Source organism: Arvicola amphibius, chromosome 18, assembly GCF_903992535.2.
Source record: "Arvicola amphibius chromosome 18, mArvAmp1.2, whole genome shotgun sequence".
NCBI classification, from domain to species: Eukaryota; Metazoa; Chordata; class Mammalia; order Rodentia; family Cricetidae; genus Arvicola; species Arvicola amphibius.
The window spans coordinates 22101286-22117085 of record NC_052064.1 but is presented as its reverse complement, the minus strand read 5'-3'; the positions used below and the strand labels follow the sequence as shown (position 1 = coordinate 22117085).

Here is a 15800-nt window from a genome sequence, read left to right as displayed (position 1 = left end):
CCTGGCAGGATTTCCGCTAGTCCTATGGTGGACTACATATCCCAGGGAGCCGAGGGGCCGGGACGCGTGTCCACTTTGACCCACTCATCCACTAGCAGAAGACCTTACTAAGCCAGGGCCGCCGCGCAGGCCAATCCTTCGCCTTCCCACCTTGGCTGGAACCTGCGACGGATTCGTCCCCAAAATGATGCTCTAGTGGCAGGGGTAACACAAGTTTGTCATTGTCCAGAGAAAGAGGGTTCTGCGGTTCTTACCCGGTTCAGCAGAACGAGTGGCGTTTTTCTCCTGGACATGCCAGCGCTTGGGGTGTGACATTCTCTGGCACAGTGGAGACCCGCGCTCCGACCCCGCACATCAAGCAACACTTCAGAGACCTGCTGCTTCTTTGGCTGCAGCTAGGACTGGCCACCGTGCCCCCTACCTACTCAAGCTAGCCCCGTCCACTTAGCACGTTTGCGTTTATCCGTGGATCTTCTGACAGTCGGTCTTGTAAATGTTCAGTATTTCGCTGCTTTCCTGCCTTTTTCTGGGGACTGTGCCCGCACTTGCCCAGACCGGCGGAGAGAGGAGACTGAGCCCAGAGAAGAGCGAAATATGGGGACCCGGGCTAAAAGCAGACGTGGTCCTTCCAGCCCGCTATTTCTACATTCGGGCAGTAGATACCTCAGGAGAACAGTAAGTGGAGAAATGGCTCCTCAACTATTTGAAATTGCAGTTTCAAATTACAGGGTTCTTGTTGCTCTTTGTTTTGGTTTTTGCCCTTCATTTTTATCTGCCTCAACTTTTCTCCAGACAGTTTACATTCCAGAATATTTTAGTACTGTGTGCATCTGGTTATAACTAGCTTTCCTTTCCAAATCAATTTTTCTCTGTAACTTTGAAAATAATTCCGAAATATGTATTCAATATAGTGTAAAATATTGCTATAATAACAACTTTTCCCTTAGTTGTTTAGATGGGACTCGAGGCTAAACAAATCTCCCTTATTTTTAAGTGTTTTCCCACAAGCTGTTTTAAGAAAGATAGTACAACTGGGAAAACTAAATACTAAAAACTAAATACATTCCAAATACAGGAACTGTGTTGCTAATATGATAGACCAGTTATTTTGATTTTTTTCCCATGACTAAACATAATTGGAGTACTAATATATTTATTAGACGTTCATTAATGCTGGTATTTTAATTATGTGAATGTGAGTTGGGGTATATACCCACACATGAAGCCAGGAGCTGAAGAAAGCTGGAGAGGGCATGGATCTCCTTGAGCTGGAACTGCCTGTGGTTGTGAGGCTTGTGGGCCATGGGACCTGCACCAAGTCCTTTATATGACGCTAAGTGCTCTTACCCACTGAGTTATCTCTCCAGCCCCAAGAATACTGATTTTTGTTTTTGAGGCATTAAGAGCAATTCTTCAAAATGAGGCTTCATCCTTGAAGTAACCATTTAACGAAAGATGAATGACCAGACATGATGAGCAGGCTGATATAAATAAATATTTTTTTATTTGTTTGCTAAATAGATTGGTAGTCTTTTATTTTAAAGATTTATTTATTTATTATGTATACAACATTCTGCCTCCATGTATGCCCGCACGCCAGAAGAGGGCACCAGACCTCTTTACAGATGGTTGTGAGCCACCATGTGGTTGCTGGGAATTGAACTCAGGACCTTTGGAAGAGCAGGCAATGCTCTTAACCTCTGAGCCATCTCTCCAGCCCCTAGATTGATAGTCTTAATGTATCCCCAGCAACTGTCTAGTTGAAGTATTTTCTGTTATTATTATCTTCTTTTCTCGTGTTTGATCCATCCTACTGGTTCTGGTACTAAAAGCCTAAGAGAGAAGCAAGCGACGGTATCTTAGAAGGATGCAACAGAATGCACATCCTTTATAACTTGAAGAGAATAAATAGCGTGTATTTGATCTTAAAAGTAGCCCTCCCGTCTCCTCATCTCTCTTCCTATCACAGGTTCACATCTTCTCCAGGTGAAAAGGTGTTCCAGGTTAAAATCTCAGCGCCCGATGAGCAATTTACGAGAGTTGGCGTCCAAGTTTTAGATCGAAAAGATGGGTCCTTCATAGTGAGATACAGAATGTATGCAAGCTACAGAAGCCTGAAGATAGAGGTGAAGCACCACGGTCAACATGTGGCCAAGTCTCCTTATGTTTTAAGAGGTATTTTGAAACGAAATTTTATGATAGGATTTGAACACAGAAATACATGTCGTGCCATCAAGAAGAATTCCTTCAAAAAACTTAGCATACTTCTTTCATTGAAAGAGAACACTGTTTCTTTAATTGAAAGCTAAATTAGGAGACCTGCCAAAAGAGAGACACTAAGTATAATTCACTGAAAACCAAGAAACATTACTAGAGAAGTTGTTCCCTAAAGGCACAGCTTATAATAATAAGAGATATAACATACCTTTATTTGTAGATAGATAGATAGATAGATAGATAGATAGACAGACAGATGTGTATATGAATATATGAAATTGAAACAAAGTCTCAGAAAACCATACTTACCATTGAAACCATTCTCTCTTCTATGCTGTACTGCTTCAGAATTTTTATTTATTTCAGGTGCATGTATGTGCAAATCTTAGCTATAAAAAAAGAATCACCAGGGCTGAAAAGATGGCCCAGTGGTTAAGAAAATGCTGGCTGCTTTCGCAAAGGACCTGGGTTTGGTTCCCAGCCCACATAATGGCAGCTCATGCCTGTAACTCCAGGTCCAGGGGTCTGATACCCTCTTCTCACTTCCAAAGACATTACAGGGTATACATGCAAACAAAACACCTGTACATATAGTAAAAATGGGAAAACATAAGTAAATAAAAAAATCAAGTTAGATATTTGTCATAGATAATTCTGAATGAATGAATGAATGAATGAATGAATGAATGAATGAATGAATGAAAAGTAACTGATAATCATCACTAAAATTGCCAGGTGTAGTGGCACCCACCTTTGATACCAGGTCCCTGAGGGGCGCAGAGGCAAGTACCTCTGTGAGTTTGACGCCAGTCATGTGGCTTAAAGCAGAAAAAGGGACTGATCCTTGGTTTGGTTGTCATTGCCAGCCCACTGTGATAAAGAAATTCTCTGCTGTTTTCTCTCATAAGACCAGAAGAGAACTTTCTCATTTTCCCTTTCAGGGAAGATGAAACCACAAGAAAACTGAGGATTGGTTTTTTTTTTTTAACTGTCTGAATTGTTCTCTTATAGTCTAATGGGACTCCATGGTACAGTCCAATCTGCGAAGCATTTAAAGTGTATATAAATTCCATTGTCACCGATTGACTAGATCAGGATGGAATCTGAGGATTTCAGAAAGGAATAGCACAGTGCCAGTGCAGATTTTATGTTAACATTTCTTTATACATTTATTTTTATAAATATATAATTAATCATTGTGCTATTAATAAGGCCATATGTTTATAGGATTATCTTCACCTCTTTATATTTCTTTTTCTCTGGAAAAAAAAGAGGGGGTAGGAGTCCTTTATTTACTTCCGCTGTTACTAGCAATGGTTTGCCCCTTGAGAAAAGCACTGTAGACACCCTAAAAACCTTATTTGTATAATAAACCAGTAAAATAGTAATTTATTTCAGTTTTATCCTTCAGAACACAGATTCCTCATTCTTTTGCCATTATTTGGTTATTATTTTTTTAAAAATGTATATGTATATGTGTCTAAAATAGGGGTATGTTGGTATCCCAGAGACCAGAGTGGTATCGGATCCCCTAGGCCTGAAGTTATTGGTGGTTGTGGCTAGGAACCTCACGTAGGTCCTCTGCCAGAGCAGCAAGCACTCTTGAACTGCTAAGTCATTTTTTTCCAGCCCTATGATTATTCTTAGGTGTAGGAATTATAGCGTAAGGGATTGTATCTACATAGAGCATGAATTATTACCCATTGACTTGATTTGCATTGGCTTGATAGGAAGGAGAGCTGTGACAAGCTGATAGGCTAGAAGACAGACAGAGGTTCACTGGGTATGTTGTTAGGGTAAAAGTAAAACGCTGCAGGTCCCCCTAGTCGGCCAGCAGTGAGCTGCAGGTCCCCTAGAGAGCAGCCAGTCCCAGGCAGGGAGCCGCGTGGTGGGTGAGAGACCTCAATGGGGCAGCCAGTCCCACAAGGAGAGACAGATGGATGGACATGTCAGGAGACCATGTTGCATGTCTCCAAAGGCCAGGCCGTCAAGAGACAGATGGATAGGCACACCATGCAGAGTGAGGTTGGATATTTAGTGGGTTATGGAGGGGAAAGAGGAGCTGGGGAGAAGAAAAGAGAGGGAGGGAGGGAGGGAGGGAGGGAGGGAGGGAGGAAGGAAGGAAGGAAGGAAGGAAGGAAGGAAGGAAGGAAGGAAGGAAGGAAGGAAGGGGTAGGGGAAAAATGGGGAGAAGGTAGAGACAGAAAATGCCTCTACACAAGAGACAGGAAAGGCTGCAAGCAGGAAGATCTGCCTGGCTCAGCTGATGAGGCCGTGGGCGGAGCTTGTCTCTTAAAGGGACAGGACAGATCACTACATATGTGTTTACTATGATTCAGTTGCTGAGTGAAATGTTCACCACTGTGTTGTTTATACATGAATAGGGCCAGTTTATCATGAGAACTGTGACTGTCCTTTGGAAGACAGTGCAGCCTGGCTACGGGAGATGAACTGTCCAGAAAACATCACCCAGATTCAGAAAGATCTGGCACATTTCCCTACTGTTGATCCTGAAAAGATTGCAGCAGAAATCCCAAAACGATTTGGACAGAGGCAGAGCCTGTGTCACTATACCTTGAAGGACAATAAGGTACAGTATGCTCAAAGTTTGCTTGTTTTTCTGGACTCTGTATGTTTTGAGCATCTGATTACTCATGGCTACCTTTGGTAAACATCATCCTGTGCATCTTTTCACAAGTCTTTTCTTCAGCGACATCGGCTAGGGCTTTTACACTCACATGGTAAATGTCAAATTCTCTTCTAGGTTTATATCAAGACTCACGGTGAGCATGTGGGCTTTAGGATTTTCATGGACGCTATACTACTTTCATTGACTAGAAAGGTTAGTGTGTCTTCTCTGCATTATGATAGACAATGTCAATCTATATTTTACAGTTTAATTTTTCAGACATCATTAACATCAATATTAGGGGTGTTCTATTCTGGTGCCTTCTATTTTTTTTTTAATTTTTTTATTTATTATGTGTACAATATTCTGTCTACATGTATGCCTGCAGGCCAGAAGAGGGCGCCAGACCTCATTACAGATGGTCGTGAGCCACCATGTGGTTGCTGGGAATTGAACTCAGGACCTTTGGAAGAGCAGGCAATGCTCTTAACCGCTGAGCCATCTCTCCAGCCCCCTGGTGCCTTCTATTTTGCTATCCTAAAGTTCTGTTTTGTTTGTTTTGTTCCTGGAACATGTGTTAGTTATTAAGGGCTGCTATAGTAGCTTAAAACAGCAGAGGATAATTTCTGAAGCCACCAGTCTGAAATCAGAGTGTTGAAGCGACATACTCCTAAGACTCTGGCAGTCCTTCTCGCCTCTTCCTAGCTTCCGGTGATCCTCTATTCATGGTCTTCCCTTCTCTGCCTCTTGTCACGTGGCCTTCTGCCCTCAAGAATGAGTCTCTGCATCTCCTCCCATCCCCTTCCCTCTCCTCTCCCAAAGAAGCCAGTCATATTGGATTATCAGCGGGGGGGGGGGGGGGGGGGGGGGGAGGGGGGGGCGGGGAAGCCTTGACAAAAATACCTTTCCTCAGTGTGGAGGAATGGGAATTTAGAAATATAGTAAAGAATATGAAGACGCGAGCGAAAATAATAAGACGAAGAAACATATAGGAATATAGGATAGTATCGGGAGGGAGTTTCTCACTGAGTACAGAAAATTCACCCGTGTTTAATTTCCAATTGGTTAATATACCTTTGACCCCAAAAGGCAGGAGTAAAACAAAAGACTGCATTAACATACAAATTGAAAGTCACGGGCTACATTCATCACTAGACCAATCACTCTGCAGGCAAACCACTCCCTGGGTGGAATCCCAAGTGATTTCCGGTAAGGGAACAGTTGGATCCTCAGACTTTTGTTTTAGGTAGGAACCGACTATTTTCCTACTTTAGGAACCAGAGGTTTGGCAAGTAGCCACACCTGTTGACAACAGCCTTGAGAGATCAGAACTCTGATTTACTGCTAGGTGAGACCTTTGTTTGAGTTAGAAGCACAATAACCTTGAAGGAACTTGAAACAAGTCCCTAACTCTCTGACTTTGGGCCTCTTTGGGCCTCTACAACAGCCACACACACACACACACACACACACACACACACATTCTTGTGTAGCCTCATCTAAACTAATTAAATCAACAATGTCTGACTTCCAAATAAGGTCACTCTAAGGCATTGGGGTTTAGGACTTAAGCATGTCTTGTGGGGGTAAGTAAGACAATCTATAGCAATGCCACATGGAAAGAAAATGTCTTAGCCTTAAGTGTTGTGTTTTCCAGCAACCCTCCCTCCTTCCTCTCTCTCTCTCTCTCTCTCTCCCTCTCTCTCTCTCTCTCTCTCTCTCTCTCTCTCTCTGATCTTATCAGAGTCTCTTGGCTGTATTAGAACAATACAAAAATTAACTTTACCAGCTTCTTGGTTTTATAGTAAGTCTATTGGCCAACTTGGACACCACAGAAAGCAAGCTGAAGCTATTTATCCACGTGACCATATTCAGAACAGTTTCTGTTCATTTAATCTGAAGTCAGTGTCCTTGACTACAGTTGGAGAGATTGGCCTTTTATTTGTGCAGTGACTAATTTTGTTAAATCAACATACCGAATGATGGGTTTCATTGTGACATTTTCGTATGTGAACATCATGTGCTTATATGTACGCACAGTAAATGCCTCTGTACTTTCCTTTCTCCGTCTCGTGAGGCAGTGTCTTGCCCAGGCTGGCCCTGAGCTCATTATGTAACCCAGACTGGCCTCACATTAACTGTATAGCACACTGGCCTCCAGTTCATGTTCCTCCGGCTGCCTCTGTCTCACAGCTGTGAGGATTACAGAGAAACACCATCTTTCCGAGTTCCAGCTACTGTTGTTAACCGATGAGTGAGTGATCGCGTGCCAGACAAATACTGTGAGTAAGGTCTTCTCCTCCCCACCCCTAGGTGAGAATGCCAGATGTGGAGTTTTTTGTCAATCTGGGGGACTGGCCTTTGGAAAAAAAGAAATCAAATCCGAACATCCAGCCGATCTTTTCTTGGTGTGGCTCCACGGACTCCAGGGATATTGTGATGCCTACCTACGACCTGACTGACTCTGTCCTCGAAACCATGGGCCGGTGAGACATGGTCAGGGTTGACCCCCGGGCCTTGGTTTGCTCGCTTTAGGGAGTCCTTTTCTGTCTGATTGCATGAATTGACAGTTTGGGAGGAAGACATGTTCCGCTTCCTGTCTTTTAGAGTAAGTCTGGACATGATGTCGGTACAAGCTAACACAGGGCCTCCCTGGGAGAGGAAGAACGCCACAGCTGTCTGGAGGGGCCGTGACAGCCGCAGAGAGAGGCTAGAGCTGGTCAAACTTAGCAGGAAACACCCCGAGCTCATCGATGCTGCTTTCACCAATTTCTTCTTCTTTAAGCATGATGAGAGCCTGTATGGGCCTATTGTGAAACACATTTCATTTTTTGATTTCTTCAAGGTATGACATCGTCTCTGGGATCCCTTTCTGCTTTCTAGTTTATGTATAAATAACACTTTGGGGAAGGGAACTAAAGTCTGCAAGTTCCAGGGGATGAGGAAGTGTCCAAAAATACAATGAGTACCGAGACGTGGGAAAGTGGCCCGAGTCTGGATTCACCACATAGCATTGATGCTGAGTAAGCATTAATGGAATTTAGAGCCTGCGGAAAAGCTATGTTGCTTCCCAGCTAGCCCTTAAGATAAATGCATGTTTGGTCAAATGTATGCAAGTCACTTTAGAAATACTTCTCCCCCAAATCACAGCATCACAGGAAGATATAAGACAGGTAATGAGGTGAAACCCAACCACATGTTCTGGGGCTTCGGGAGATGGCAGGGGGTTTTCTGTGCCTCGAGGGTAGATTCCCAGGGTTTCCCAGGGAGTAACCCTCTTTCTGGCAGCTTCTTTTCAAACGGTGGGTACCACCCCACTCTCAGGCCCCGTAGTTGTTTTCTTAGGTTCTTTGAGTCAACAAAAAAGTAGGAGAAAACAAGAGACTGGTGAACTCTTCTGCTTTGTGGATGCTGGATATTCATTTGATGGATTTTATGGCAATAGGTAGACCTGACGGGTGCTATTAATTCATACGCATTAATTAATATGCTAATTAATATACATAGCGTTTTCCACCTATGTATATTAAAACGATTTTTTAAGTGTAACAGAAAAGAGATGATTAGGCGTCCCTTCTCAGATGTGGAGAGTGTGTTGCCGTGCACCGCGCCCCCGTGTCTGCGTTCGGTGTGCTGGTACCCAGTTCGCAAGATTCGGGCAAGGGGCAGGAGGTTAAAATACACAAACACATACAGAGAGACAGAGACACGGGTCATCCTTGAATTCCCCAAGAATGCCCCCTTTATTGTGTTCAGGGGCAGATTATATAGAGATAGCCACGCCCCAGCCAAACCCACCAGAAACCACTCTCCTGCCATCAGGAACTCCTGAAGGTCTCGTGCTCAGAGCAGCTGTAGACACTCAGATCAGGGGATTACAAGAAATTCAAGATCTGGGGTCTCACTGCTCCCAACAGTGTGGGTATGTATTCATGCCTGTTTCTGTGTTCATAGGTGCATGCGTGTACCTGTGTGTATAAATACCAAAAGATCTTGAATGTCATTCCTCAGCAGCTATATACCCTGAGTTTTTATACAGGCTTTCTTCCTAGGCCTGGAGCGTGTCGAGTAAGCTAGACTGGCAGGCCCGCAGTCTCCAGCGGCCCACCTGTCTCCCCCCCACTCCTAGCACTGGCATTACAAGCATGGGCCACCATCCCAGCTGTTGTCCAGAGGTGCTGGTCATCCTCCAGTCCTCATGCTTTCAAGACAAGCGCTTTACAGCCTGAGCCTTCTCCCAGCCCCAAAAGCAGGATTTCATCGCTTGGTTTTATTCTTGCCTGGTGAATTTTCCACATCTAGGGCTATTGATTTCCATAGTTCTGCGCATAGTATTATTCGTAGATGTTCGTAACCCATAGCTTATTAAGTCACTTACTATATATGTGTAGCCCTAACATATTCTAAAAATACTGTTGACGTAGCACAGAACGCGCTGTCTTGGATGCACGTGTTAATCAACAAAGTAGCAGAGTATTTCGGAAGCCACACCTCTACCTTTCCTTATGGTGTAGCCTCAGGACGTCCATATTATTAATTAGCTAGCTGCTTCAGTGTTAGGTAGGTAGCTGTCTTAGCCGGGCGTTGGTGGCGCACGCCTTTAGTCCCAGCACTCGGGAGGCAGGGGCAGGCGGATCTCTGTGAGTTCGAGGCCAGCCTGGTCTACAAGAGCTAGTTCCAGGACAGGCTCCAAAGCTACATAGATCTTTAGCCGTGTTTGGGAAATTTGGGCCCATATCAAATGAACCTTTCGCTCTAGGTCAACATAGTATATAGTAAGAACACTCATTAAATGTTAACGGGAAAGTCTGTCTGAGGAGGGCAAAGTGCTGCATAGGACGGGGAAGGGAAAGGTAGAAACGGGAACAGAGTGAAGTCTCTTATACTCTCTTGCTTTGCAGCACAAGTATCAAATAAATATCGACGGTACTGTGGCAGCGTACCGCTTGCCCTACCTCCTGGTAGGCGACAGCGTGGTTCTAAAGCAGGACTCCATCTACTACGAACACTTTTACAATGAACTGCAGCCCTGGAAGCACTACATTCCGGTCAAAAGCAACCTGAGCGACCTGCTGGAGAAGCTTAAGTGGGCCAAAGATCATGATGCAGAGGTGAGGTCATTCTCCTAGCAGGCTTGCTCCTCCTTGCAGAACCACGGCACAGGAGGGTTGGAAACATGCCTGAACTCTCATGTCTAGATGCAGCTTTTATCTCTACATGGGATGCTGCCTGACCAAGGGTAGTCCCCAGTTCCCCTCAAGGGGAACATAACCACAACACTTTAGATTAGCTGACCATTCTGCTGAACTGTGGCGTTGATAGTACGGGGGCATAAGCAGCGCGTGTCCGGCAATAGATGTCAGTAACTACTAAGCTTGAGGCTTAGTGTCCGCTGAAAACCAAGGGGAGAGAGAACACGCAGCTCTGTCCTTGATAAGTTATTGTTACTTTGCTTGGGTCTAGCGCCTCTTACCAAGGCAGGCTTATCTCTAAGACTTCCCACATGGCAACTTGGACTTCAAATCTTGCAAACCTCTCTGGGTTGAACAAACGCACACTGTGAAATGTGCCTTTGCCGCTTAAGGCTACTCCCAAAGATAAGTTTTTTGTCTCATCTTACTGTGTAGTCTGAAGGTCTGTTTGCATGTGTCTGCAAGAGAAAGAGTCAGCTCCATTAAAGGGTGTCCTTTTAATTCCCATAGGCAAAGAAGATAGCAAAAGCAGGACAAGAATTTGCAAGAAATAATCTAATGGGTGATGATATATTCTGTTATTACTTCAAACTTTTCCAGGTTAGTATTTTCACACACACACACACACACACCTTTCATATTGCTTGTGACTGGATATGTTAGATATGTTATAGTCAAGCAATAGTTCATGTAAAATTGTCTAAATGTATATTAATATAAAGGCATATATGTGCCGCGTTAGTAAGAATTAGACACAAATACTAAGCAATAAGCATCTGAGGCTTGGGGTGTAGCTTAACTATACAGCACACATCTATTATGTATGAGGCATTGGGTTCAGTTCCGGGTACTGTAAGGGAAAATAAAAAAAAAAAAAAAAAAACAATGTTGAATACTAACAATGTAACAGCATCAAGTGAAAAGCTTTGATATTAGGCCTGAGGGCCTAGGCTCGGGGGATGGGGCTTGAGCAGGAAAAGGCCTATAGCCTGACAGGTTGAGAGTTCAAGGAGTCTATGACCGTACTCCCTCAAACATTCCCAGGCTCATCTAATATGGGGGTCAGGCAGGGTCAAACCTCTTTAGTACTTGCGTGGGGAACTGCTTGGCAATACTGGGTACTGCAGGTAATCAAGCAGTAAAACTATGAAAATGTCTTAATTAAACAAAGTACAAAGTGTAATCTTGGCTCCAAATAACATACCTTTTCTTGAAAATTATTTTCATGGATCAAGAATTTATAAGTTGTTATCCCAACAAACCTGATGATTTAAAAGGCTTATCTTAAAAAAGAATGCAGAAGTAAACAATAATAGTGGAGCTGAATTAAGATTCTTATCTCAGAAGTGCAAATATCGAACACCATATCTTAGGCTCTGCTACAGAGGAAAGTTGGTCTATCTCTGGTTTGTACTGGTCTATTTTATAACCTTCCCTAGAGGGTAGTCAAGGGATTGAGAGAGAGTAAAACCAGTGAGCCAGACTAGGGGGCTACAGCCTGAACATCTACCGATCCATTGGGTTGTGCCATTTTTTTGGCTAATGTGTGGCTTCCACGCCTAGCACAGAGCCCATTGCAGAATAGGAATATAATCAAGAAAGGTGATGACTCAGACTTGTGCAGCCTTGGTGGAGAAGGAAGAAGTGGACTGTGTTCTCCTTCTAGGGAGGCTTCTATGCAACATTATCTTCTCTTAAAGCAGAAGGTAGTTACAAAGAAATATTTAGTCATACAAATTTGCGATTTTGGGCTGGAGAGATGGCTCAGCAGTTAAGAGCACATACTGTTCTTGCTGAGAACCTGAATTCAGTTCCCATCACCCATGTCGGACAGCTCATAACAGCCTGTAACGCTTGGCTTCAGGACACCTGACCCCTTGGCCTCTCTTGGCACCGATACTCATGCACATACTCACATTCAGACGCATAATTAAAAACAAAGCAATGGTTTTTTTTTTTAATATGTGAATATGCTAGATGCAGGGGTACGCACCTGTAATCCTAGCACTCAGGAGATGAAGACAGGATTGCTGCAAGTTTGATACCGGTGTGATCTACATATCAGTAGGCCAACTGTGGTGCTATCCTGTCTCAAAAACTACAAAACAAGATAGGGCTGAACGATAGCTCCCAGCAGCCCTGTGAGGGTCTGTTTGTGGCAGAAACTTATCTGTATTCCCAGCATTGGGAAACAGAGACAAGAAGAGGCTCATGGCTAGCCAATCTAGTCCATCAGTGAGTTCCAAGTTCAGTGACCTTGCCTCTAAAAATAATGTGGAGAGAGACTAAGAGAGACATTTGATGTTCTCATTTGGCCTTCACATTACACACACACACACACACACACACACACCCACACACCCACACAAAGAGTTGTCTAAAAGGGGTATATTTGGAATGGGTAGCCAGTGTTCACAGCACAATCAGGAACTCTGTATTGGTCATTTAGGATAGATTTGGAGAACATTGTAGGTAACAGTTAAGTACATATGCATTAAAGGAATGCTTTACTTGTAATTTCCTGTGTGTCTCATTTGGTGAATAGACTTGAAGAGCTTCTTAAGGGATGCTTTGTCATTCATGTTTAACAGGGCTATGCCAATTTGCAAGTGAACAAGCCCCAAATCCGAGAGGGTATGAAGCGGGTAGAGCCACAGTCTGAGGATGACCTCTTTCCTTGCACGTGCCATAGGAGAAAGGTAACAAGACTAATCTTCTGTCTCCAGTGGCGTGAAAGAACCAGTCTGTGTGATTGCTCACCGCCTGTGGAAAATGCGGAAGTTCTGAATGCTCGTTAAACTTTTGGTAGCTTATTGTCGGTCTGGTGGGACTCTGTACACCGTGGCAGTCTATGAGTAGAAATGTTGGTTCTTTGCAGTTTTGTGTGTCTGTTTTGAGACATGATTCGCCACTAACTCACTGGCCCCTCGGTGGCTCATTATCTATGCTAATTCCTGTCTGTGCTGTAAGAGTCACTAGAGCCAGTAATGAAACAGATTCTGTGTCACAAAGTTTCTTTTGGCTCTGCATGAGATGAGGCAATTTCATTTCCTTTCTACTTCTTATGTGATTTAGATAGAATTGGTGGTACCAGATCATTATCTTCCCCCAACTATTGGAAGTTTGAATCGTTCTCTGTTTATGCCGTCTCTTCACACGCAGTATCTGGAACACAGGTTTAGCGGTGACACAGACCCCTGGGTATTGAAAATCTCCATCCCTCACTCCCATGAAGCCGAGTGTGATTTTATACCTGGTGGGTGATTCTGGCCCTCCGGAAATAGTCCTGAGTCCTTAAGACACCTAAAAGAAAACTTGCTTTGTTTTTTGGGGTTTTTTTTTTTCTTTTTCTCAACTGTCTGGTTTGAGTATTCTTCATTCTAAGATTTCTTAGTGGCTCTTAAATTTTTCTTCTTAATTACAGACCAAAGATGAACTCTGATATGCAAAATATCTTCTATTCAAATGATGGTGCTCCGAAGACACTTCTTAACTGTAAAGAAGATTATTTTTAAGTATTAGTCCACAAACAGTGTAAAAATCTATCGGTGACTGTTTGCGTTCTCAGAGTGTTTCTTCTTAATGCAGTATTCCCATGACTGTCTTTTACAAAACATTTTTAAATTTTTATAATAAAACCACCTTTATTTTAAGGGCCTATTTTGTACCAATTATTAACTATGAGTAGAAGAAGGAAAGTCTGGGTCCTTGATTCTGGCCTGCTGACTGCTGGCTCTGAATCAAACAGACCTCCAAAAACAGAACAGAACCCATCTAACTGTGGTGGTTCATGCCTATAATTCCAGCATTCCCGAGACTTAGGCAAGAGGACCGCCATGAGTTCAAGACCAGTTTGAGCTGCATGTCAGGCTGGCCTGGAAGACGTGTGACTGTCTTAAAATACCAACAACTCTGTCGCTTTTGAACTGGTTCATCTTGGAATGACTATTCATTCAGTAACAGCCAAACCCCACAGTAATAAAACATGGGAGAACTGCCTTTCTCTGGCCTCTGCCTCAGCTGTCGTCAGGTCTAGTAACCACCAGCCAACATGAACCCTGTCACTGTCTACCCAATGCTCATTTCCTTCCTGCCCTGGTATTTGCACTGGGAAGCCAGGATCCCTTCTTCTTTGTCCAGCTCATTTCAGAAATGTCACGCCCCTGTCACCATCCTTTGCCCTAGTGGCCTGTAAACCCTCCCTTCCACCCCAGACCGTAAGCATCTTGAGTACAGAAACCATTCTTTGTTTAGGGTCTGACAGACTTCCCTGAACCTGGAAGGGACACCAGATTTAAATGGCAAATGAATAATTACTTTAAAATGCAATTAAAGTAGCAGCTGGGGGCCAGGCGTGCTGGTACGTGCCTTTAGTCCCACCACGCATGTTTCTCCTCCAATTAGACAAGTCCCACCCACATCATAACAGTCAATCTCCAAGTCTACTGATTTAAATGTTGATCTCATTGAAAACTGCCCTGGCAGAATATCCAGAATGTTTGACCTTATGCTAAGGAACGGCCCGACCAAGTTAACCATCACTAATGGGAATGCATGTTTATCGAGCACCTAATATGTCTTCAGATATTGTATTGAGTTCCAAAGATAGATCAGGGAGTAGTTTCTGTCTCTTCTTGAAAAAGAATGGAAACTTTAAAATCAATAAAATAATTAAGTATGGGTTGTGGCTAAAGGTGGTATCACAGGAATGAGTAGTAGAGTCTGTTTAGCACTAATCTAAATATGCTAATTGGAGATTGACTGTTGCTATAGATTATGATAAGCCACTGCTAAAAAATTAAAAATTTACTAATTTATTAAAGTTCATCAACCAGAAGAACTTTAAATAGCAATTGTTTTTTTTAGGTATCTATTGGAACTGTTCATATTTTATTTTTCTGGTTTTGTTACATTCATTTTTTCATGAACTACAGTAATTGCATTTTAATTTTGAAGCAGTGTAAAAAGCCATGATCATTATTTCTTTGGTCATGCTGAATTAATTGGTACAGTAATTGATTTAGGCATTCAATTTTTTTCTCATTTTTTTACTTCTTGAGACTTTTATACCATGTGGTTAGTTATTTAATTTGCTTTAAGTTCTTTTCTTTTTTTAAGACATGGTCTTAGTAGGTAATCATGGTTGGCTTGGAACTCACTATGTATAGCAAAATGACTTCAAACTCATAGAGATCTACCTGCCTCTAACCCCTGAGTGCTGGGATTAAAGGAGTGGGCCACCATGCCTGGCTTTGACTCAGAACATTTTAAACTACTCACAGAACAAATCTGGCCCACTACCCATGTTTGTAAAGCTTCTAAGATAAGAATAATTTCAAGAAAATATATATTCCAGTACATGCAGAACTCAAATTTTGGTCCATAAATGAAGGTTTTTATATTAGTTTCTTATTCTGTGAAGAGAAAAAAAACTATCACATACTTAGTCGTCAAAAACAGTGTACATGTGTTGTTACAATTCTGGAAGTTGCAGTCTGAGATCAGTTTCTCTAGGCTAATGTTTAAGGGGTGGGGCACTTGCCCTTTTCTTCTAATGCTGCCTTCCTAACATTTCTTGCCTTGGGAATCCTCCCTCCATCTTCTTAGCCTGCAGCCTGACATCTTAAAGTCTTGCTCTGCTTCTCTCAACACAGCTCTGCAGCCTCTGAACACTGCAGCAATATGGTTCACAATACCCCAAAAGTCCATGGACTGGTAAATCGATCCATACAGCTGTTGCATGGGATTCAGTGATAAGTTGG

At 43.0% G+C, this 15800-nt stretch overlaps 1 protein-coding gene across 1 annotated transcript; it reads left to right on the top strand.

Moving 5' to 3' along the window:
• Positions 1-12: 12 nt before the first annotated feature.
• Positions 13-13691, top strand: Poglut2 (protein O-glucosyltransferase 2). Its single transcript, XM_038315504.1, has 10 exons — positions 13-675; positions 1970-2175; positions 4602-4807; positions 4982-5059; positions 7160-7332; positions 7454-7691; positions 9748-9957; positions 10549-10638; positions 12630-12737; positions 13463-13691. The coding sequence occupies exons 1-10, from the start codon at positions 494-496 to the stop codon at positions 13478-13480; spliced, it is 1509 nt and encodes a 502-aa protein (XP_038171432.1). The 5' UTR covers positions 13-493; the 3' UTR covers positions 13481-13691.
• The last annotated feature ends 2109 nt before the right edge of the window (positions 13692-15800 follow it).